The 21,253-nt window shown below is 42.4% G+C and overlaps 3 protein-coding genes across 7 annotated transcripts; all 3 read right to left on the bottom strand.

The window, feature by feature from the left end:
- Positions 1-143: 143 nt before the first annotated feature.
- Positions 144-13,784, bottom strand: LOC143468458 (uncharacterized). 3 transcript variants are annotated; one of them, XM_076965684.1, is made up of 40 exons: positions 11,224-13,784; positions 11,078-11,135; positions 10,751-10,920; positions 10,446-10,660; positions 10,041-10,298; positions 9,886-9,955; positions 9,660-9,826; positions 9,455-9,556; positions 9,311-9,377; positions 8,820-9,224; positions 7,694-8,052; positions 6,546-6,918; positions 6,373-6,463; positions 6,162-6,305; positions 5,929-6,083; positions 5,759-5,861; positions 5,547-5,699; positions 5,257-5,363; positions 5,060-5,199; positions 4,923-4,984; positions 4,682-4,820; positions 4,496-4,613; positions 4,330-4,439; positions 4,047-4,226; positions 3,731-3,960; positions 3,487-3,667; positions 3,224-3,418; positions 3,066-3,155; positions 2,868-2,976; positions 2,682-2,806; positions 2,408-2,566; positions 2,150-2,320; positions 1,934-2,029; positions 1,753-1,876; positions 1,616-1,669; positions 1,376-1,507; positions 1,166-1,296; positions 968-1,102; positions 842-913; positions 144-726 (listed from the first exon to the last, which is right to left on the bottom strand). In XM_076965684.1, the coding sequence occupies exons 1-40, from the start codon at positions 11,261-11,263 to the stop codon at positions 565-567; spliced, it is 5,952 nt and encodes a 1,983-aa protein (XP_076821799.1). In that variant the 5' UTR covers positions 11,264-13,784; the 3' UTR covers positions 144-564. The 3 variants fall into 3 exon arrangements, with proteins under 3 accessions (XP_076821799.1, XP_076821798.1, XP_076821797.1); XM_076965683.1 differs by having other exon boundaries at positions 842-1,102; positions 2,682-2,785; positions 11,224-13,783; XM_076965682.1 differs by having other exon boundaries at positions 842-1,102; positions 11,224-13,783.
- A 1,100-nt stretch (positions 13,785-14,884) lies between these two features.
- LOC143468513 (noelin-3-like) lies at positions 14,885-17,051 on the bottom strand. The gene is made up of 8 exons (XM_076965784.1): positions 16,705-17,051; positions 16,511-16,636; positions 16,274-16,403; positions 15,988-16,209; positions 15,705-15,850; positions 15,519-15,638; positions 15,266-15,421; positions 14,885-15,196 (listed from the first exon to the last, which is right to left on the bottom strand). The coding sequence occupies exons 1-8, from the start codon at positions 17,008-17,010 to the stop codon at positions 15,068-15,070; spliced, it is 1,335 nt and encodes a 444-aa protein (XP_076821899.1). The 5' UTR covers positions 17,011-17,051; the 3' UTR covers positions 14,885-15,067.
- A 150-nt stretch (positions 17,052-17,201) lies between these two features.
- Positions 17,202-20,460, bottom strand: LOC143468515 (rRNA N(6)-adenosine-methyltransferase ZCCHC4-like). 3 transcript variants are annotated; one of them, XM_076965786.1, is made up of 10 exons: positions 19,539-20,460; positions 19,083-19,175; positions 18,910-18,996; positions 18,727-18,852; positions 18,492-18,656; positions 18,246-18,420; positions 17,849-18,104; positions 17,692-17,767; positions 17,585-17,636; positions 17,202-17,367 (listed from the first exon to the last, which is right to left on the bottom strand). In XM_076965786.1, exons 1-10 carry the CDS (start codon positions 19,659-19,661, stop codon positions 17,219-17,221), a joined length of 1,302 nt encoding a protein of 433 aa, XP_076821901.1. In that variant the 5' UTR covers positions 19,662-20,460; the 3' UTR covers positions 17,202-17,218. The 3 variants fall into 3 exon arrangements, with proteins under 3 accessions (XP_076821901.1, XP_076821903.1, XP_076821902.1); XM_076965788.1 differs by having other exon boundaries at positions 19,072-19,175; positions 19,539-20,450; XM_076965787.1 differs by having other exon boundaries at positions 19,072-19,175; positions 19,559-20,445.
- Between the last annotated feature and the right edge of the window lie 793 nt (positions 20,461-21,253).

Raw genomic sequence — 21,253 nt, forward strand, 5'->3', positions numbered from 1 at the left:
ACCATAGACATCCAATGTCCATGTTCAACACAGACTCGTTATGACATCATAACATGTTGTTTGTCAAATTGAGGCAGGAATACCCCAAGATGACCTTCCCAAATCAAAGCAAACAAAAATAAATTGTGACCACATCCACAATACAAAGGTCAGCGTACTTTTTATTTCATAACTCACACCGTCAACTTTGAGCCAAACACGCAGAACTAAAACACTAACGATCACCGCATTGCACATGGAATATACTTCTAAGAACGCTTTTGCCTAACACCGGGCACAAATCCAGGGTGGACTCAACTATTTACACCGCAATGATGACATTGCGCGACACATCGGTTCATAAATTACTACGTCATCAGCCTAGATGGCCATAAAGGAACTTCAAGTTTGTAAGCTTCTATGTACAGGTGAGAGATAAAGTTGCACGGGATATTGTTCAAGAAGATTCTATCCAACACCAGATGTTGCCACTGTCCATGTGATAATATCCCAACTTGAATGACGATTTCCGTGAAAAGCCATTAAATTATGATTTAAATTAAAACATTGCACTTTAACGAAAACTCATTGCTTTGGCCTTGGGTAACCCCCTCTGCCACGAGCTCTTCCCCGCATGGGGGGTTGAGAAAAGGGGTTTGAGCTTGCGGTAAATTGAGCCGGGTTGTAAAACAGGGCCACAGCAGGCGCTGATGGGTTGGTAGTTGCGCTTGCTTGAGGTGGGGTTGGCTGCGGAAATAAATCTCTCATCACAAATGAGCAATTGCAGAATAATAAGTGGCTCATCTTTTGCTTGGCTTGATTATGAGGAAACATTCTCATCTATGACATCGGTTGCACTCACCTGTGTGGCAGCACTTTTTGCTGGTTCTGCTTGTTGCCCTGGTTGAAGCAGTTGCGATTGTTGATAGGGTGCTGGTTGCTGTTGATTTGGTGGTTGAAATGGTTGCTGTTGATTTGGTTGTTGAAATGGTTGCTGTTGATTTGGTTGTTGAAACGACGTTGGTTGCTGTTGTATTGGTGGTTGAAATGGTTGCTGTTGTATTGGTGGTTGAAATGGTTGCTGTTGATATGGTGCTTGTTGCTGAGGAACATGCTGGGCAGGCTGCATCAAAAGATTGATCAAGTTGTTTGAAACTGAAAGATTTCGCACAAACCCTTGACCTACCTGGGGGTGTGTGGAGTTTGCCATCATCGGGGGGTTTGGTTGTAGACTTTGTGTGGGTTGGGGATTACCCGGGGCTGCAACCTCTCCAGGAACCAACGACCTTGCAAGGTCAGGTGGGGTCACTGACGATTCTGGAAATCAGGAGGAAATAATATAAGATATCTATGCCCATACTGCGTGTGATACCAAAAACCTTCGCTCTGAGGTAACCTGGGGTCACTTCAGGGGTGAACATAGCAGGATTCCCCTGAACCGGAGCAGGGAAGACACTAGGTGGCGGTGTGTGCTTCGGAGTTGAAGTTTTGACGCCACCAAACGCATCCTTGTACATGGTACGACTATCTGCAAAAGGAACCAGGTTTAAACCTCGGAATGCAAACAACACTCTTCAGCCTTTTACACAGGACCAGACTGTCTCATGTTCTGAAACCTTCGGGTTGTCAAACTTACTTAAATTCTTCAGTGAAAACCTGTTGCTGGTCATGGTGGGTGGACTGGATCCATCTGAAATGAAGCGAGTTGGTGAAACCTGTGCTTCGATGCATATGCACTATGCAGCCATCATAGAAATCACATGTTATGCCTACCACCAGATGCAGATGGCGCTGCAGGGTCAGTCGGGTTGAGAACGGGAGGTGGCGCCAGAGGGGTTTCTTTTTCTTCAGTTCCATCCACATCGACCCAACGCTTCCTGTCCGGATCCCAGGTTATCTGCAAGCCAAGAAGAAGTTGATCTGATGAAGAGTCAACACTTTGAAAATTTCCAACCTGTTTGTTGGAGTCGTCGGGAAGATGCATCCGGTTTGTTTGTGGCTTCTCACTCCCTCGTAGCCAGCTTATCAACGACCATCGCTTGGCGGGTTTCTGCAAGAACAGACTTTGTAAATCTCTAAAATTAATTCCCTAAATTAATTAATTAAATTTAAAAAAAATTAATTAACAATTAAATTCTCTAAATTTGTAAAGAAGTGGAAGAGCTTCAACCTCCTGCTTCTTCTGAGGCTTCTCACTCTCATCACTGGCGCTCCGACTCCTTCTTGAATTCTCCGAGGTCGTGCGTGACCTCCTCCCCGATGACTTGCGTGACCTCCGAGATCGTCGTGAACCATGAGATGTCTGTGACACGGTGCGCTCTCTCGTCTGCAGCACTTGTGGCTGAAAATTTGACATTTGCTGGTTATTTATGACATCACAATTATTTAAGTAACCAAAATATTTTTAACTTGTTCAACGCGGACCCACCACACTCGACAGCTGTCCATAGAAATCAACATTTCGCTGATTATGCTGCTCGTCACTCAGTGGTGGCTGCATTGGTTGCAAATTGTCTGTGGTTTGTGGTTGGTGTTCGCGGGGGGCGGGTAATGTGGGCATGCTGGCTTGTGACAGCGCCTCGTTCACCTGAAACATGAAGCGCACATGAGCCTGGTGTGGGTGTGAGAACTCTCTGCAGGAAGTTGTGGAAATTCAGCTGCTTCAGCTCAACAACTTCTCTAATATGGGATTATTCAGCTACCTGGGAGTGTTGGGGCATCATGTTGTGGCTCGGCTCCGCTTGAAAGTGGTTGGGGTCGTAGAAGTTGACGTGATTGACACTGGCTGGGGGGTGCAGGGTAACATCTGGGGGAAAAATACCTGGGGCTGACACAAGAGATCACAAATTGAACCCAGCTGCTACTAAAGAAACCCGAGACAAAATTACCTTGCTGGCTCGTAATTGGTCCAACCACTTCACACTGGGATGGTTGCTGATGGTGAAAATGTGGTTCGTTGTATGGTTCCTGCTCCACGCTATCACCATCATCATCACTCTAAACAAATTTCAAATCTTGTTTCAGGCATGTGACAAACATTTGCCTTCACGCAAGCATCAAAGTACATAAAAATCTCATTGTCATACTTCGTCGTGTGGATCCGAGTGATCTGATGACGTCATAGATGGTGCGCTGGAGTGAGTGAAAGAGGCGGTGTTGGGAGCAATGGATCCTCCCTGGACATTGAAGAGCAATTACAACAACAGCATGGACTATATCATGATGATCATGCACAGAACATCACCTGCATCCGTCCGCAGATGTTGTGAAGAGCTTCGATCCAGTGCAAGTCAGAATCGTGCAGAGTCCCAGCTTTTGCTCTCGAGTCATGATATCGGAGTGACTCGACCATATTCGAGAGCTGACTCACCAACGTAACTGAGTATGCATGGGGTGTCTGGATGATCAACTTTGAAATATTCTCGCAGTAGTGGAAAGCCTGCCACAGATAGATGAAGGTCAAAATAAAGGAGAGATTGGAAAGCAGAAGTGCACGATGCAAAGAACCTTTGCTGTCATCCCATAATCTCGGAGCCTGCAAGCGTAGAGGAACTTATAAAGCTGCAGCGACGGAAGTGAGAGAGAGCCAGGACGCTGCTGCTGCGTCGATGCGGAGAGAGAGATCGCGTATTCGTACGTCTCAGTCCTCTCTATCGCATCACTCGATGCAAAGTCATTAAACGATCGCCTAAAATAGAACAAAATCAATAAAGTGGTATTGTACGAGTGACAGAAGCATCACGCAACATACAGATGACTCGAGCCCAGAAGCACGATCTTGCTCGATTTCCTCGTGTAATAACCCAGCGGCGTCGACGTCATCAGATAGCAAAAGTGAGCCGCATCGATCAAACCTTGAGTCATCAACGTGTCACCCATCGTCATGGCAACCCGCGTGTGGAGCGATATGTTTGACGTCTCGTTGGATAATATCATGGCCAGGTGAGGGCGCCAGTCGCCCCATCCTTCCTCAGCGACGCACTGCGGCAACAACGAGAATTATTTCAGAACAATCTGCGCTTTATTACACGTCTATGTGAGAATAACAAGGACACGGTTCAACGCACGGTGGTGGAGGCGGGCTGCCGGCCGGACATGAGCTGGTACAAAGTCTGCAGAGGATCGTTGATGGGGAGCGAGTTGGCGAATCTGAGCATCACCGTGGCGTGGGTTCTCGCATCCATCTTGCTTGCAAGGAGGAGCGCGTGTCCCCACAAATCTGATTTCATCGCCCACTCCAGAGCATCCTGGATCACACATTCATATCATCAGATGATTCACGTGATCATTATCATGCATTTACACACATCATCACAGGATGGTTCATGTGATCTCACGAGCGGTTTTCACCTTTTTTCTTCCATACAGCAGCAGCTCACGAAATCGAGTTGATGGTGATGTGTTGACCAGAGTTGCTTCATCTGGTGATACGGTGCTTTCATTCACGGTGTTGTTGGCAGCTATCATGGAGTATAAATGAGACAAACAACTGGATTTGATTTCGATGATAACTTACCTGATGGAGAGATTGTTTTGTTTTCTTGCGTCAAAGCGTCGTTGGGTGAAGCAAGTAACGCAAAATCTCCGGAGTGTCCTTGCATGAGAAGTTCCGCGATGTCCGTCCCCATCACCGACTAAAAACAAACAACTTTTTTGTCTACTGCCCTCAAGTGGTTATTGCTCAACTGTGATGAATGTTCACCCCATTCTGACGAACAAGCAGGCCCAGAAAATCCCACACGAGAGCAGTAGATAGTCGGTCAATCAACTCCGTGTTGAGAGAAGACGATCTTGATCGAGCAGCGATGAATCGAGCCACGTCGTTCTTATGAGTCTCGTCTCTGCAGGAAGAAAACATAAAAAATATGTTGTAGATCCTAAAAAAATCTTCAAAATTTGTTATAATAATAATCTGCAAGTGGACGTGAACCGAAGCAAAATACCTCGACAACGGTCCAGGAAACAGCCGGAGTGCTTCTGCTTCAGGACATTTGTGCAGCAAGGTCTGCAGCAAAATCAAACTCTATCAATTCTGAACAGATTCCAGTCATTATTGCAAGCACTATGAAGTAATACTCACTTCAACGCTGTGGATCTCGACAGCAGAAGATCTGCTTTCAACCAACCGCTGGGGTAAAACGAGGATCAAATGACCCCCCGCCCCAAACCGGGCTACTGGGTGAACCGCAGTGAATTTCCTTGGAGTCTGCCGACTTTGAACTAAATTTTAACTGATCATTAGAAGGAGACCTCGATCTATAACATGAAAGTTGCTACCTTGAGGAGCCGGGAGCTGATGCCAAGAATCCTCCTCCGGGTAGCCAGAGTAATAGGAGTGGCTCAGACTGGGATCCTCCACATACCGGGATCCATCTGGTCGGTAACTTAAATCATATTCGTAATAAAAATCACATCGTAAAAATGTTCTATGACCTGGTTTGTATAAATTTCTTTCGCCGTTGAATTTTAGAGTGAGGACGAGTTGGATGAAGTTGATGATGAAACTACTTTGATCAACTTGACCCATCTTTAAGCAAGAAATTCTATTTCTGGGCGTCACAAGTTACCTCCTGTTATAATTAGGATCATATCTCTCATGGTAAGATCTGTCGCTGTAGACGCTCCTATTATCCTCCTCCTCATAATGACGAGAGCTTGCCCCGGTATATGCCTGACCCTGCGACGGGTAGTTCTGGTGAACTTGCTCATACTGGGAGGGTCTGTGAAGCGTGAGTGAGATCACAACAAAGTTAAAGAAATAATCACCACAAAAACTCACCCATAGTGAGCAGGTTGTCCTCGGTATTCAGCGCCATAACCCACCTCTCCCCGGCTGTAGTAGCCCCGGTCGTAGTACGAGCGCCGATAGTAATCGTAATATTCTGAACATAGACATCACCTTTACAGTCAAAGCCCTGACTGCTGGACTTCACCTGGGAAATACCCTACCTGGGTTGTTGTACCCATAATGTCTTCCGTACCCATCACCCCTATACGAGGAAGGTTGATCCCTGTAATAGGGGTCGTAGCTACTCCACTGGTCACCCGCCCATCGGTTGCCATGGCGCTGATTATAAGGTTGTTGATCAGACCAATAACTCCGCCTGCAACATGTTACATTTGCATCAGTACAAGGCATTATGACATCATAGCACGTGTGGTGATGACATAATAGTGAGTACCTCATTTGATGTTGATAGTGGCCTCCGTGAGCTGAAGTGTGATCATGATATGATCGATTATATGATTCGGTGCCCATATTATATGATGGATGATGTGATTCAGAACCAGCTGCACTAGACCGTGAACTTGGCCTTGGTGGAGCTCTAAGTGACATCATAAACTCATAACTGTTATGTCATAATAAGTGTATGAAGAAAATAATCCACTAACATGTTGTCTGTCCGTCTGTCCTCCCACTGCTGCTCGTGTTCATGACGTTGCGCATAATTTGATGAGTCATGCTGTTGAGTGGGTGAATTTCCTTAAAATCAATAAAAACTTATAACCTGCTCCGCATAATTCAACACTCACCGCGTAACATGACGACTGTGGTTAATATTCACCTCGGTACGAAATTCCACGGCTCGGGTAAGCAGAGATCTTCGTGTCTTGCTCATGGGTAATCCTAGGTGGGGGATGCCCCGAATGCTCAGAGGTGGCCTGGGTTGAAATCGTGGGATTGGGGTTGCTTTCAGGACCCACGATGAGGTGGGTACGAGGGGCAACAACATTCTTGATAGGTGGCCCATGAGACACAACAGAGGGTTGGGTTTGACGGGGGACAGGGTTATGCGGGTGGGGCTCAGAATGAGTCAAGGCAAAGGGGGGACCTGAAGGAGGTGGGTTTATGGCTTGTAGGGGGCCAGGGGGCAGAGATGAAATAATTGGGGTGATATCCGAGTTATGAGGAGAAGGTTTAACGAAAGATTTTTGCTCCTGTCAAGATTGAACAAAATAAACATGTCAGAGGTGGAACTAGTGACTGAAGAAATAGTTGAAGATTAATTATTAATGAGTTGACTGCCGCGGCATCACATCTTTGGCTCGGGACGTCAGTGATAAATTGCCAAATTTGATCTTTTTGAATTCACTCTGGACAGGTTACAACCAATTAAAGTTTAAAGTTCATGCAAAGCTACAAATTTGTTCAAATTAGAAGCAATTATCTGTGATTATTACGCTGATCAAATTACGGCATTACGACTGTGAACACTTTGTGAAGCCACATTTAATCAGCGGACTGCAACCAGTGGGCCATAGACCAGTTTGAGATGGGTCAATGAGCTTTTATCCAATCTCAGTCCATTTTTCTATTTCAGATGTTATAATATATTTCAGGATTTTAGTCTTGTTTTAGCATTTAAACTGAGACAGACCAAAGGTTAGAAAGTAAGGGTTGGTAAATTTACTGGTGACGTAATCCATTATAATTAACAATTCCATAACTTATTCATGCGAAACTTTAAGAAGTGGGTTAAAAAATATTTCACAGAGCATGACTCAAGTGAGCCACGATTATAGAAAGGTTGAAAACCACCAATATGAGATTTGGTTCGAGATAATGAACAATGCTGATGACCCAGGACAGATGCTTTTACTTCACCAAAGTCTAGCATCTGCACCTGGGTAAGTTGTTTGCATCAGATCAAGTATTCAACCACTCGGGTCGCCTGAGTTGGAAGTTGCAGCTCCCATACTGAGATGAGCTCACCTGTTCTCGTTGGGACAAAGTCGCAATATCTCTCTCCTGATGCGGCTTGTCTTCTTTGACTTCATCTCGGTCGCTATGGCGATGTTGCGAGTTGGATGACGTGGCATGCATGTCGCTGTATCCTGTTTGACTAGATGATGTCATATCCGAGTGATTTTGGTGAGATGTGATTGGTCCATCTTCCGATGTGCTTCGATTCCCAACAAACATCTGACTATGCAGGGGTTGGGATGAGGGGGGGAAGTTTGTCGGCACAAGTCGGCTGCTTCCAGTTAATGAAAGATGGGCAGCTGGTGGCTCTTCAGCGCCACCTGGTTGTGGCTCTACACTAACATATGAGGACTGCGTCACCTCAGGATCTGTAATCATAGACACAACATTGACGCTCACCTCCTTAAAAGAAGCTCAAGAAATCGCATTTAAGCTTCAGCGCTGCTGCATCACAATTCTTATTCGTTTTAACGGATTATTACGACAGAAATATTAAAATTGCACCAACTGACCATCGGCCTAAGTCAAGGCTCCGCAAATAGTGGGTCGCGACCCAAATTTGGGTCGCGAGACCTTCTAGTCTGCAAGGTCATGCAAGAGAATAGCTACTGTCAATAATTGTCTTAACATCGATATTTAATTACATAGTATTTTCCACAAAATTATATGCTCACAAATTGCTTGGGTCGCGAAAATTTAGAACTACTTTTTAAGGGCTGCGCCAAAAAGTATTTGCGGACCCTTGGCCTAAGTGACCATTTTACCGATTCAACAGTATCAGCTTTTGGTGCTGTAGTAATCAGTTGAAAAATTGATCGAGCACACAGCTTATAAACCATCCAATTTAATAACAAACAGAACTATCATGTTGAACTTAGCAGAATGTGTCAATAAAAGTGTTGGTTATCATTTTCAAGCTTTGAAGTTTCCGTCAGGCGGATGTCAACTATGTGACTTCAACAAATATCTCATAGTGTTGAAAATGAGTGAAAATACCGTATTCCATTGCCGTATAATGAAGCGTTACCTGCATGAGAGCAGATGAACCAGCAGTCGGCCAATTTACTCGTCAGCGCAACTTCAATAAAAGAACGTACGTCATGCACTTTACTTAGAAAACAAAATTTAAACAAACCCGTCGCAGTGCCGACGATCTCCTTCGTATTTGAAGCAAGACCACCTGAGGGAGCTAGTGACACAACAGGGTTAGCTGGGGGCGGACCAGCCACAAAAAATGCTCTCGTGCCATCGTTTGCTTGGTCATTTATTGAAGGAAACGTCGAAGTAGAAAGTACGTCAACTGGGTGGCCACTAGTGGGAGCTGTCGGTTCTTGGGTGGCCGGATGCGATTTCGTTGAAATGTCTTTTTCAGCTGATGCTGGAATAGATGATGTAGAAGGAAGTGATGAGGGCAATGCATGAGACGAAGGAACACATTTCGAATGAGCGGCTGTCACAGGATCACTCGCAAAGACGGACGAGAGAGACGAAAGCGATTCACTCATCACCTTGCTGCTCGTGTCTGATTGGTCAGCTGGAACTAAAGCAAGCGTGGCATGTTTGGGTTGTGTGAGACTCTAAAACTGTTCTGCACAGAGACATCAGCGAGTCGTTCATGATTTCTACCTGAATAAGGATGAAGGCTCGAAGTATAAGCTTGCTGGCCCACCTCCTCACTTCTATCGATGTTGCTCTGTCAACGCAGATGGAAAATAATAACTTCTCTGTTTTACAGGAAAAAACCATAGATATCAAACCACGATTTCATACCTGCATCCCAGCTGTCGGGGTATCGAGGAGGTCGTGAGGTTGAACATCGAGGGGAAGATCAACATCAAGTGGAGGAGACAAACTAACTTCATTCGTGGCGACCTTCATACACAGTAACGTCAACTCTCACCACAAACCACAAACATATCAAGGGAACTTTATAAATTCAATCTCATAAACTTTTAAGGTCGTTATCAGGTCTCACTTGTGCCTGAGCACTTTCCACCTGGTTTGGTTCAGATTTATCGGCAAAATTTAATTCTTCTATTTCTTCATTTAAAAGATTTCCATCAACGACAGGAGAGGAACTTGCCACCTGATCCCCCGAAAAATATCCATCTGCTGTGGGTATAGCTGGAGGGAGATCCCCACCTTTAAAACCACACAGAATATTAACAATGGCATGGTGACATGTTGATGCAAAATCCCACCTTGCGCTGAGGAGTTCTGTGTAATATAGTCGGATGAAGTTGTGGCGTAAGTCGTGGGAGACCAGGTGCCCTATAAAGCATGGCTCCATGTCACTTAAATACTTTAACCAGGAGATAACTCAAAAGATAAGTTCCTGGCGCATAGCAGTTAATACCTGGGAGTGTAAGATGTCGTCGTAGTCTCTCCGCTCGGCAAACGCTTGAAATCCCTGATGAAGATCCTGGGTGGGGTGAATGGGGTCGACACAAAATTCGACAGGTGGGTTAAACGCCTCCTCCTCACTGAAGCCACTAGGCAGCCCCATCTCACCCACTTGTAGGATGGAGTTTGTCGTGCGAGGCTGATGAGGATCAACACTGTTGGCGATGTTCATGTAAGAACCAAAGTGCTGGCTGCATCCGGCCGCTTCATTCTGTCAAGTCATGGCATCAATGGTTAACAATTTGGACCAAGTCCAACAATCTCAATAATTTGACGACATTCACATAAAGAATTTGAGGTCTAATGATGAAGAGTTGGAAGCAACCTGGAGCAAGATAAGTTGAATTAAATTTTTTACATTTTCTAGCATCGATGCGACTCCGACAAATCTACTTTCATGCTGTCTGGGGACAAGTAACGAAGGATAATGGTTTACTGTCGCTGATGCCTGATGTGGTGGTGATGATGGTTGTTCATGGTTCACAGTGGCCTGGTGTGCAGGTGGACGCATGATGGGATGGTGACCACCTTCAAACATAGTCGCTACATCTCCACCCTCCAAGTTGCTTGAACCTTCAAAGTACAAAGAAGGTTGAGCTTAGAGTGTCACGCTTCAGTAGCCGGGAACCTGCAGAAGTAAACTGGGAAGAGCAGATCACTTACCGGAGGCAGGTTGCAAGCCGTTGATTTGATGCAACTCAAGAGCAGGAGGTGGCTGATGACCATAACGAGGATCCACTTCATCACTTGATGACCCGGCTGCAAAATTCTGCAGAGGTTGTGGTCGAGAAGCAACGACATAAGGTTCAAAACTTTGCTGCCTGTGAGGGAAGCTAAACAGAGCACTGTAATTAACCACATGATTGCTAAAAACAAATGAAATGATGAAAAGATCTACAAGAGTTTATTTTAAAAACACTAAATTACTTTGCACTCGCAGCAACAAGGTAAAGAAAAATAATTTCAATGTTTTAAGACAAAGAATTTCACCTTTTATCATAGAGTCCAGTTGAAGGAGATCTGGAGCCAGTTGGTGACAAGTGTGGTCCTGCATGCAACAACACAACATTTCAACAAGCACACATTTCATAATCTTTCCTTTAAAGTAGCAGAATAGACGACAACAATGTTTTCACCATCAAAGTAAGGTTCTTTTCCATCGTCGGCTGACATCATTCAAAACTTCTGCTCAATCGAAGGAAATCGACATAACTTACTACACTCAAAAGTTCAGTGACAATTTCCTGCTTCAGCGTAAAGCACAGTTATATTTTAAATTTAAATTCATCGATATCACTCACATTTCTGGACTTCTATCAGAGATTTAGACACATTATAATCTTTATTAAACTTAACCTGGTTTTGGTCAAAACTAGTAAACTCCAAACAAGGCTCCAACAAATAAATGACCAAGTTAATAGAGAACTCACTGAACTTGCATGACTTATTATAGTTGCACAGCAATTACATCAGAAATCTGTCAACACACTCAGTTTTGTGCAGTGTGAAATGTGATTAGAATAAAGGTCAAAAGATAGATTGCTAATCGTTTTAACTTTATTGACTTCATTTTTTGCACTCCTTAGCAATAGCAACTTTGTCTGCAACATTTCCCACTTTCTGCACCAGCATGTAACGTGAGGTGCAGAACAATTTTAATACCAGTCAAGGTTTGATGTTGCAGTTTAATTTTATGCCTCTTTTAATCGCCTTCACCCAACTTGGTGCTCAATTATGCTTGTGTAGAGATTGTTTGCTTAACATGTAAATGAAAACAAGATATCTCCACAATTGGATTGACGTTTATAAAACCCACAAAGCGAATATTCATACTTGGATGAGCACAATTATGCTCCCTAAGTATCTTCATTTGCCCAACTCTGCAGAACGCTGGACACAGCTAATGACTGAATTTCGTCAAACTGTCAAAGTGTTTTTCCAACCAACCTCCCCGGTGGCGGCATACTCTAAAGCTATACCGAAAGCCAGAAGTATCAATAACCTAGGTAACAGCAACAGGCATGTCTGGCAAAACAGACCAAGAACATTTTAAGCATGCAACAAATTGTAAAAAATAAGCAAGCTTGTTATAATATAACATTCAAGCATCATTTCCTACCTCCCCCACATGGAAACCCAACTGAAAAATATGGCAGTTTTCGATGATAAATTAAATTTTAAAGACACAAACTTTAGCACAACAGCATGCAGGATATTTGGCAAGTTTGTAAGCTCAAATGAATTAATTTGGCGCACAAAATTGGTTTCTGTGCATATTTTCTGGCAGAATTGGCTGTTCCCCATACACCCTATGATAAATAATATGTTTGTGTGGTGCAAATGTTGGCATTATATTAATTGGAGCATTGAAAACAAACTTTCTAGTGGAAAGTGCAGGCCTAAAAATCATAACACGCTGTGTAGACTGCGATTATGGTCCCTTCTTTAAGTGACAGTCGGAAGCAAGTTGCTGCAGTGAAGTAGCGTTACCTTTTGTTAGGTACTACTAATGAAAAATGGCCATGTAAGGTTATATCTCATTCGAATAAACTTTTGTGTTAAGGTAAATTTAGACTATTCACCCATTAGGTGACTATGAACGTTACAAAGTGAGATACAAAATGTTTACTTAAAACTTATCTCGGATGTGCAGTGACCATGAAATACATGGCGGGTTTGTCTGTTTGGGTCAGAAGCGATTAGTTTTAGTCTAATTTACACTTTGGGAAAATTAATAAGTTGTTTCATGTTAGAGTTAGACTAGCCTAATTGTCTACTTCGGTAACGACATGCAGTAAAATAAGTGTCTATACTTAACCGGCCGTCATTTACCGAAGTACGAAAATACCAATTGCGTAATTGGCCATTTACCGGAATAACCTTTTCCAAATCTGGTAAGCACCAGACAATGAAATAGAAGCTGCCTTATTTATTATAAGCTGGTTTTTAAGCACTAATTCTGTAGGTCTAATTCGTCATGGTTGTTTGTTCGGGCAGTTGGGTTTAGTATAGGCCTATACAAGTACTGTATTGCTTATTTTTCGCCATTAACTGTAACTACTAACCTAGTTATAGCACAATAAAATACATGCTCATGAACAATTAACGAGCAGGAATAAGTGGCAATGCCTAAGGGCTTAAACATGCAAGATAGCAATAATAGATTTGCGCTATAAGATGGTAGGTTAGCATGGCCACCAAACCCACAAAATAATTCCTAAGTTTAATGAATTTAGGGAGAATACAACACAAACAACTACACCATTGGAAGACGTAGAGGACAAGTTCCTTAACATTAAAAACAAGGATATTAACACCCGAAATAAATATATGAAGTGACATGGTTAGATTAAAATGACAGTGAATATCTTAAGTGCACAACAAATGGATGGTTATATAAAACCGCACAAATGAAACTCAATGCTAAGGACCCGAATCTCGTTTCTGTGGCCAAGAGAGGCACAATATTGAGGCCCACAAGTGCACTAAAAGATATACAGTACAAATCAAATAAAAAGTATAATAATGTTTTTAGGAAATTATGCCTCTACACTCCCTTCAAATACGATATTGCAGGGCCAAAGGATGCCTTTGTATACTAGACCTCAGCTACTCAAATTGTGACGTCATCCGGTTGTGCACTTGTATACGGGTCCCAACTTCTTAAGCTCCTAAGCCTGGTTTCAAACTTTTAACCCGTTCCTGATCTGTCCTTCTCTGGCTTTTGCTCGAGTACTTGAGAGTATACGTGTTTCTTGAATACTGCCGTGCATTGTTTGCAAGGGTGCATAAGCACGGTGTCAACAAAGTTTCTTTTAATTAACTGAGTTTATCTCAGACTCTCCGTCAATTACTCAAGGTAAAACCTTAAGATGGGAATGAATGCATACAAAATAAAACAAATTAATGAAAAATAATGTCTATAAATTTCAATGGTGGTTATTTACTTATTTTTACAAAAAAAATTGTTGCCCTTTGCTGTTCTAAATAATATACAAACCCAAACCAAGGTTGCTAATTAGGGTCATTATATGAAACCCCCAGAGCCCAAACCTTCAGAAATGGAAACAAAATTTTTCTGCCAAAGTTGCATTTTATAATGTTGTTCCAACATTTTATAATGTGGTTCTGCCTGTGCAATCATGGGTAGACAACTTTGTCGTTTCTTCATCATTCGACGAAGCAGCAATTATTTGAAAAAGACATCGTTTGCTGCAATTTATCATGATTGTTTCAAACAAAAGTATTACTTATCAATCAGATTACCAAATGTTATCTAAAAATGCTCCAATCTTGCTTGCCAAGCACCAAGAACGGAAAACTTTTGCTGGGACCGGTGTCTCATTTGACTTATCTGGATCGAGTGTTCCATTTCTTGGCATGACAGATTGTAGCCTAATTTGGATTAATTTTATTCATGTGACGGACTTCATAAACCAAGACCTTGTAATAAAAGAATAGCTATTACAGAATAAAGACCTCACGAGTTAGGTTAAAGAGAGAAGATTGGAAAAGTTAACGACGATCTTAACAACTATCTCAATGGCCCACCAGAGCTAGTCTCACTTAAGAGACAGGCAACTCCAACAGAAGGAGACAGATATCTGATGCAGTCATGAACTTGGCAGTGATTCTGCGGTTGGCTTCGGTGCTTCGGAAATTAGTTTATGTCAGCAATAATAACCTGTCATCCGTTGGACGCTTTGTCAAGCAACACCAAAGAGCATAAAGGATGAGGCGACTGCTCCTTTCTGCGCCGAAATTCGACCGACTAAGTCTTAATCAAGGAATCAAAGCAACAGTTTAAGCGATTTCATTTGAACAGATAAATTTTAGCACCGATGCAAACAAACACCGTTGAGCAAATGTCAGCAAAGTGCAACGGTAACCAACTCTTGGACATCCATACGTCATAGAATGTTAATGTATGAGGTCACAATTGACATTTTAAGACAACACTTCTTTAAGTAGAAGTTACGATCACGGTGATGTCACATTAAAAGTGACGTTATAATTGACGAGGTTGCCTCGATCCCAGGCGTAGAGCTGTTTCTCAAGGTGGTTGTAGGAGAGCATCGAGTTGTATTGGTACTTGTTCAGATAAGGAATCTGCAATTTGTGAAGTTGAAACAATTAATAAAACAAATTTAAAAACTTCCTAAGAGATGATGCGCTCACGTTAATGTGCTTGAAGGTTTTGGTGCTGGTGTCATAAGAATAACTCAAACTAGTTTCGTATTCATTGAATTTCTTGAGCGTGTACAACACTCCACAGGCCATGAAGGCGTTCCCGCACCAATGCTTCCTCCAGTTCGTGTTCCAGGTTCCCTCGATCTACCAATCACGACAAAGTTACTGAAGTTGACAAACAGCGAACTTTTGGGCGCCAAGGGCTCGCTCCCACCAGACCTGAGTCTGCACAATGACCCACCTCGAGAGTTCCCGGGTCCAGTTTGCTGAGGACAATGTCAAGAGCGTTGTCTACGGTCGCGTAAATTACCCACAAGCCGGTTTCGTCGGCGGCAAAGTCGATGTCGGTCGAACCAGACCACTAAGAGCAATAAATCTGGTCAACGTAAAATTCGCGCAACTGAACACTAGAGGGCGAATAACCTACTTGATAGGGAGAGACATTTTCAAATCCGGCGCCATCTAACGGCTTTTCAATTGCAACCGACTGAGTATAGAAATCATATTTCACCAACAACGAGGAATTGTGTTTGTTGAAATACAAGGAACCGTTGTACACCACGTGACCTGTCCCTGAAACAACGACAGAATGTAAAAGGTGAAAGGTCAAATTATTAAACTTTGAAAAAATAAATCGAAATCAAGAGTTGGAACTCAAGCTAAAGCTGATATAAGATGTCTATCTCAAGCGCATACATTATCCAATCAACCTGCCCACTGATAAGGAAGCTTATACGTCACTCGTGGACGATGACGCGATAAATCTCGAAGACTGGAGTACTCTTCTATGACGTCATTCTCCCAAAAGTGGGGCAAGACCCAGATGGGTTTAGCAGAGGAAGTGGGGACCGGGTCGCGAAGCCAGGCACCGAACTTGACGTTCGACCGGACCTGAGTGACCGGAGCCCCGATGGAGAGAATTCTTCCACATCCTGCGCATGAAGACGAATTATGCGATAAGAAAGAAACAATAATGACGCATTATATGGGGACAACCTTTTGCATGTGACGTTGATTCCTGCGGGACCGGCGCAATCGGGGCTACGTAATTGGATACGTCATCCTGAATGGTGAATTCCATTATTCCTTCATAGTTCGTGGCTTTACGGATCAACTTCTGCTTCAACTGAGGAATATCAACCGCGTTAGAACGTCACAAGAAGTTGTTGCCAAGGAAACACAGAGTCGAAAACGTAATTCTCATAGACATCATGTGACACAGGTTGACGTCACCTTGTAAGAAGAGAGTTGCGCAACGATGGTCCGCGGTTTTTTCTTCTTCCTTTCGCCGATCCGATTCGCTCTCTCTACGTCATCAACTGTCAGGTGAACGTCAAGAAACTGTGCGAGTTCGACGACCTATTATGACATCACAAAAGTTAAATGCAATTGTACAGCAAAACGGGAAGGATTCGATCGAGTTTTACCTTTTCGTCGAGGTTTTCATCTTTTTTCTCCTGAACGCCTTTAATTCTGATGAAGTTCCTTCTAGAATCCTCCATAAGAGCTCGCACTGCCCCATATCGTCCACTGAGCTGCTTTCTAATCGACTGGTGCCGGCGAGAAATGTCGCTGACACTCGAGTTAAACACGTCATTGCTACCTTTCATTGACGTCATCTTACGCTGAGTGGTCTGGATTGCAGCTCGCAGGTGGAGTTGCCGTACCGAGTAGATGCTCAGTTGAACCGCGTTCAACAGCAGAGCGGTGAGGACAAACACTCGAGTTTTCATTCTAACTTCACTGCTCGCTCACTAACTGATGCCTGCCTTCTATCGAGACAAACGCCTCGTCACAATCACCTGCGGCTATTCTTCTTATGATACGTCACAAACTCGATTATCATGAAGCTAAAAAAGTGAAACGGGGTTTCCCCTAACTTATAAGCTAGATTACACTATGACGTAATGCAAGAACCACAAAGTGACGTAGAAAAATAATTTATTTGAAAAGGGGCGGTGCACCAAGGGAGGGACAATGCTTTCTTCTGTGGCTTCCTTCGCCGCACAGGTGACAGGTAGTGACGTCATCAATTCGACAGGTATGGGACGGAATTTGACATCGTTTGCATGAATCGCAGTGAAGTTTACCTGAATAGTAAGGAGTCGTAGCAATCATTAGTCGTTCTAAAGTCAAACAACTCAAAATTTTGAAGTGCATGAATATGTCTAAATAGAACTTTTGCAGTTGGGCAACTTAACACAACTCGAGACATTTTTATGCCATTTAATGCATTGTAGCTTTTAATCCAAATGTTTTAACCATTTTCAATTGAACAACAAAAGTCAAATAAAAGAATGTAGTTACTTGATTTGACGCATTTCTTGCATTTCTCACAATGTCTGCACTTTCTTCCATCCTGCGTGAACAGCCATGAGACAAGCGGAGAGCATAGAAACAAGCATGGGACTTACCTTGGATGGGCAGCTGTTGCATAACTTACAGTGATCGTTGTCAACACTCACATAGCGGCGACAAGGAACACAAAACCTGAGCAAGACATGTATAATGAGCTGGATGATGTCGATACCAAAACAAAATGTCACCATCCAACCAAAATGTATCACAAACCTGTATCTCTCCCCGGGCAGAACTATTCTTTCATTTTCAACATTTGTGAATATTCTTACAGGAGACGCCTTTCTGCCCGTCAAAGCGTTTTTAAACTTCTTGTGATTGTCGTAATCAACTTGGAAGTCCAACATCGACATGAATGGAAAATTATCGGTGATGCGCTTCTCCATAAAATATGGGAAGATCCAGAAGATAGAGAATTTCTTGCTTTCATTCACCTCATCCATTGTCCTTGAGCTCATCCATTTTATTGCTTAAATCAAGTGAATTATTTCAACACACAATCACCTATGGAGAGCTCTGTAAGGTTCTTAACCAAGGTATATTGAAAAGTACAACAGCTTAATTTGGTGCGCCATTTTCAATTCTTATTATCAACTTCATCACAACCCACTTTGCACAATGCAGTCCACCAACCCACCAAACGGGGGGTCTAACACAACAGCAATATTTTTTCTTTTTGATCGATTCTGTAAAAATTCATCAAAGATTTCTTCGCTTCCATCATGGAAGAAATGTTGGTTGAACATGTTGAATTGGAGGAATTTTTCCCTCGGCCAGAACATGCTCTATCACGGGGCAGGTGTAAATGATGTGATGTCTATGAGTTAAAAATAAACTGTGAATCACAACAACCTACAAATCTCTCATCGATGTCCAACAAAATGCTTGTCATAGTGCCATCAATTTCATGTTGGATGTGTTCGTGCAGTCGCGGCATCCCAATGTTAACAACGTGGCTTATTTGTAATCTCTTCAGCGTTGAATGCAGGAATGAAATTGTATTGTGACTCAAGAAATATTGCTGAAATCAAATCCAAAAATATTAAAGAACAACCACAGTGAGAGAATTGGTGACAAAGCAGAAGATGTACCGCATTCGTCTTCGTGTTTTCTTTTGGGGTCAAAAACAAAAGTGATGGTGTGATGAGGTCAGCATTTGTTATCCCCGTCTTTTTCTCATGTTTTATGTGAGTTGCTGAGTCATCTTCCCTAATGAACTGTTGACGGCAATGTGTAAGAGGTGGACTAAAGTACATGGAATAATTTGCACAAACCTTCTGGCATTGACAGCAAAATTTCCGCTTGGTTGGGTGAATTGCTATGACATCATCATATGACATCATTTCATGGTTCCATGGCATCTGAATGAAGCAGAGATAAAATATTTCATCACTTGAAAATGGAATAAATATCTGATCAAGAAACAAGGCAAGCACCTGGGTCTTACTGGAGCAATTCTTTCCTTCCCTCTGAGCAGAGCACGCATAAAATGTTTCCACCTTTCTACCATCGACGTACTTGTCAAATAAAAGCATTGGACCTGTTAAGACATGTAAACAAATGATCACTTCGATTTCGATGAACATTTTGCCTGCCTGGCAAAAACAAAGCAGAACACAAAATCGCATTAAATAAAAGTCTATTTTTCACCAATAGCAACATTATCAATCGATCAATTTAATTTTTCATCAATGGCACAGTGGGCAGGAAAAAATAAAGTTAGTTGCTATCAGTATGTGCTAAAAGACGGAAAAAAGCGACAGAGTCGAAAAGACTTAAAACATACACAAAGATAATAATGTAACATGTTGTTCATAACATCTAGCACGGCCACGAAGTTTAGCAAACTACTGGTTAGATGGGATCAAACAACCCATGACAATCTAACCATAGGATCACGCACTGAGATATTTTCATGGTTACCATGGTAACAGGAGGGTGCTTGACTCGGCCAGCCTTCTTCAAATCGAACTTCGAAACCAACCACGGGTACGAGAGGAATGTTCTTGCGTTTTCTGCAGCTCATTCTCAGTATGTGACCTCACAAATTCACAACCAACTTATCACCATTAACCAGCAAATGTACAAAGCAAACAAGTCGATCCAACTCTGTAGTTTCTCTTTCACCACCAGTCATTTGTTAAACTAAAAAGCTACTTGCGTTATAAGCAGCTGGCCAGCTTTGCACTTGCTATTTTCTTGAATTGATAACCAGCAGCCGATACAAAGTTTGCTGTTTAACAGGCTATTGCTCACTTAAGTATGAAAACAGTAATTAGTTAATTAGTTGAATAACTTCTGGCTACTGAAGTCTCAAAATTTAGAATTGCAACTCGGCAACACTGCAAATTGCGGCTGGTCACCGCCAAAACTGTCTTTCTTCCCATTTTAATCAGCACAAATAGTAAAATTTAGCGCACACCCAGACAGCTCAAGTCAAAATAAGGCTAAAATAACTCAAATCTTCATAGTCTATATCTCAATAAATTGTGTAGGATCTACAGCGGCAACTTGGTCTAAGACAACCACCCAGCAATGCGCCCTCCCCATTTAAGCGACCACTTTTCAGTGCATTCAACTCTTTGATATCTTTTTGCATAAAATTCAATCCCAGCAAAGCAACCAACTCAGATTTAAAACTGCAACCACTTATTCTTTAGTTTCAAATGGTAAATTATTTTATTCAATAACATATTTAGCATAGCTATATAATTATTACTGCTGATCAAACTTAAAAACTCGTCGATGTCAATACAATCAGAAAAGTTGATTTGAAAATAAAGTATTCATTACGTCACTCTTTTGTGTTTCTGCCACTCTAGCAGTCAATTTCAATGTGGGATGATAATAATTGAAAGATTTTATCTGCCTTCAATTTGGGCATGTCCGGTGCAAAAAAATGGGTCAATTCGACTTTTGCAAGTAAATCCAAACAGAGACACCTGGTGCACAATCGCGCATACCGGTGCACACTTTCTGTTGCTTATTGTGGCACACCAGTCTTTGAAATTACGCTGTCCGGTGCACAAAAAAAACTTACATTTTGTACTGACAGCAAATGAGAAAGCTTTATGACTACAGGAATAAATTTGCTTTACGTTAACCCTATTTTCACTAGGTGTGGCTTCTCCTGCACACAGTCACAGCAAAACGTTGCGTACAGTTGCATTGTTTGCTCTAGAAACTTGAAATTTGGTGACTTTTCCTAAAAAATGTTCAGCTATCTGTCCATGTTTATTTTATAAAGTTGGATTTTTTAATTTTTGAGATATTGTCATATTTTCAAAATTTTGCTCTCTCTCCACATTGAAGCGTATCGTTTTCGTTTACTCATTTACGCACCACTAACTCGACTAACTATTCTCTTGTCTTCTCTTCTCGCGGTCAGCTGGTTTTCCGCACAGCGGGAACGCGGCGTCACAAGAAAAATTTCTAGAAATGTATCACTTTTAGAAATACTTAATTTACACTAAATTCACTTTCTTTAGTTTTACAATTATGATGTATACAGGAAGCCAGATGTTTTTGCTACTAACCTGTAAAAACCCGATCAGTTTACGACGTATAGTTTTGGAGTAATTAACGATTGAAAATGTGTGTGCAGTGTCGGCCACACCT

This window comes from Clavelina lepadiformis, chromosome 8, assembly GCF_947623445.1.
Source record: "Clavelina lepadiformis chromosome 8, kaClaLepa1.1, whole genome shotgun sequence".
In the NCBI taxonomy this organism is placed as follows: Eukaryota; Metazoa; Chordata; class Ascidiacea; order Aplousobranchia; family Clavelinidae; genus Clavelina; species Clavelina lepadiformis.

Bases quoted from the DNA above. Each gene is read 5' to 3' on its own strand.
- LOC143468458 (XM_076965682.1), bottom strand. From the start codon at position 11,263: ATGATGTCAGCCGACGATGGAAAAGAACCTTACTTTGATG. The intron at 10,299-10,445 runs GTAAAAAATTTA...ATGACTTGACAG, and splicing joins TCGCATCGATGCTAGAAAAT to AATGAAGCGGCCGGATGCAG. The intron at 5,364-5,546 runs GTAACTTGTGAC...ATATGATTTAAG, and splicing joins GATCCTAATTATAACAGGAG to TTACCGACCAGATGGATCCC.
- LOC143468515 (XM_076965786.1), bottom strand. From the start codon at position 19,661: ATGAGCTGCAGAAAACGCAAGAACATTCCTCTCGTACCCGTGGTTGGT. The intron at 18,997-19,082 runs GTAAGACCCAGG...TGCTTCATTCAG, and splicing joins GGAAGGAAAGAATTGCTCCA to ATGCCATGGAACCATGAAAT. The intron at 17,637-17,691 runs GTAAGTCCCATG...CTGTTCACGCAG, and splicing joins GCAACAGCTGCCCATCCAAG to GATGGAAGAAAGTGCAGACA.
- LOC143468513 (XM_076965784.1), bottom strand. From the start codon at position 17,010: ATGAAAACTCGAGTGTTTGTCCTCACCGCTCTGCTGTTGAACGCGGTT. The intron at 16,210-16,273 runs GTTGTCCCCATA...CTTCATGCGCAG, and splicing joins ATCAACGTCACATGCAAAAG to GATGTGGAAGAATTCTCTCC. The intron at 15,851-15,987 runs GTTGATTGGATA...TCGTTGTTTCAG, and splicing joins GCTTCCTTATCAGTGGGCAG to GGACAGGTCACGTGGTGTAC.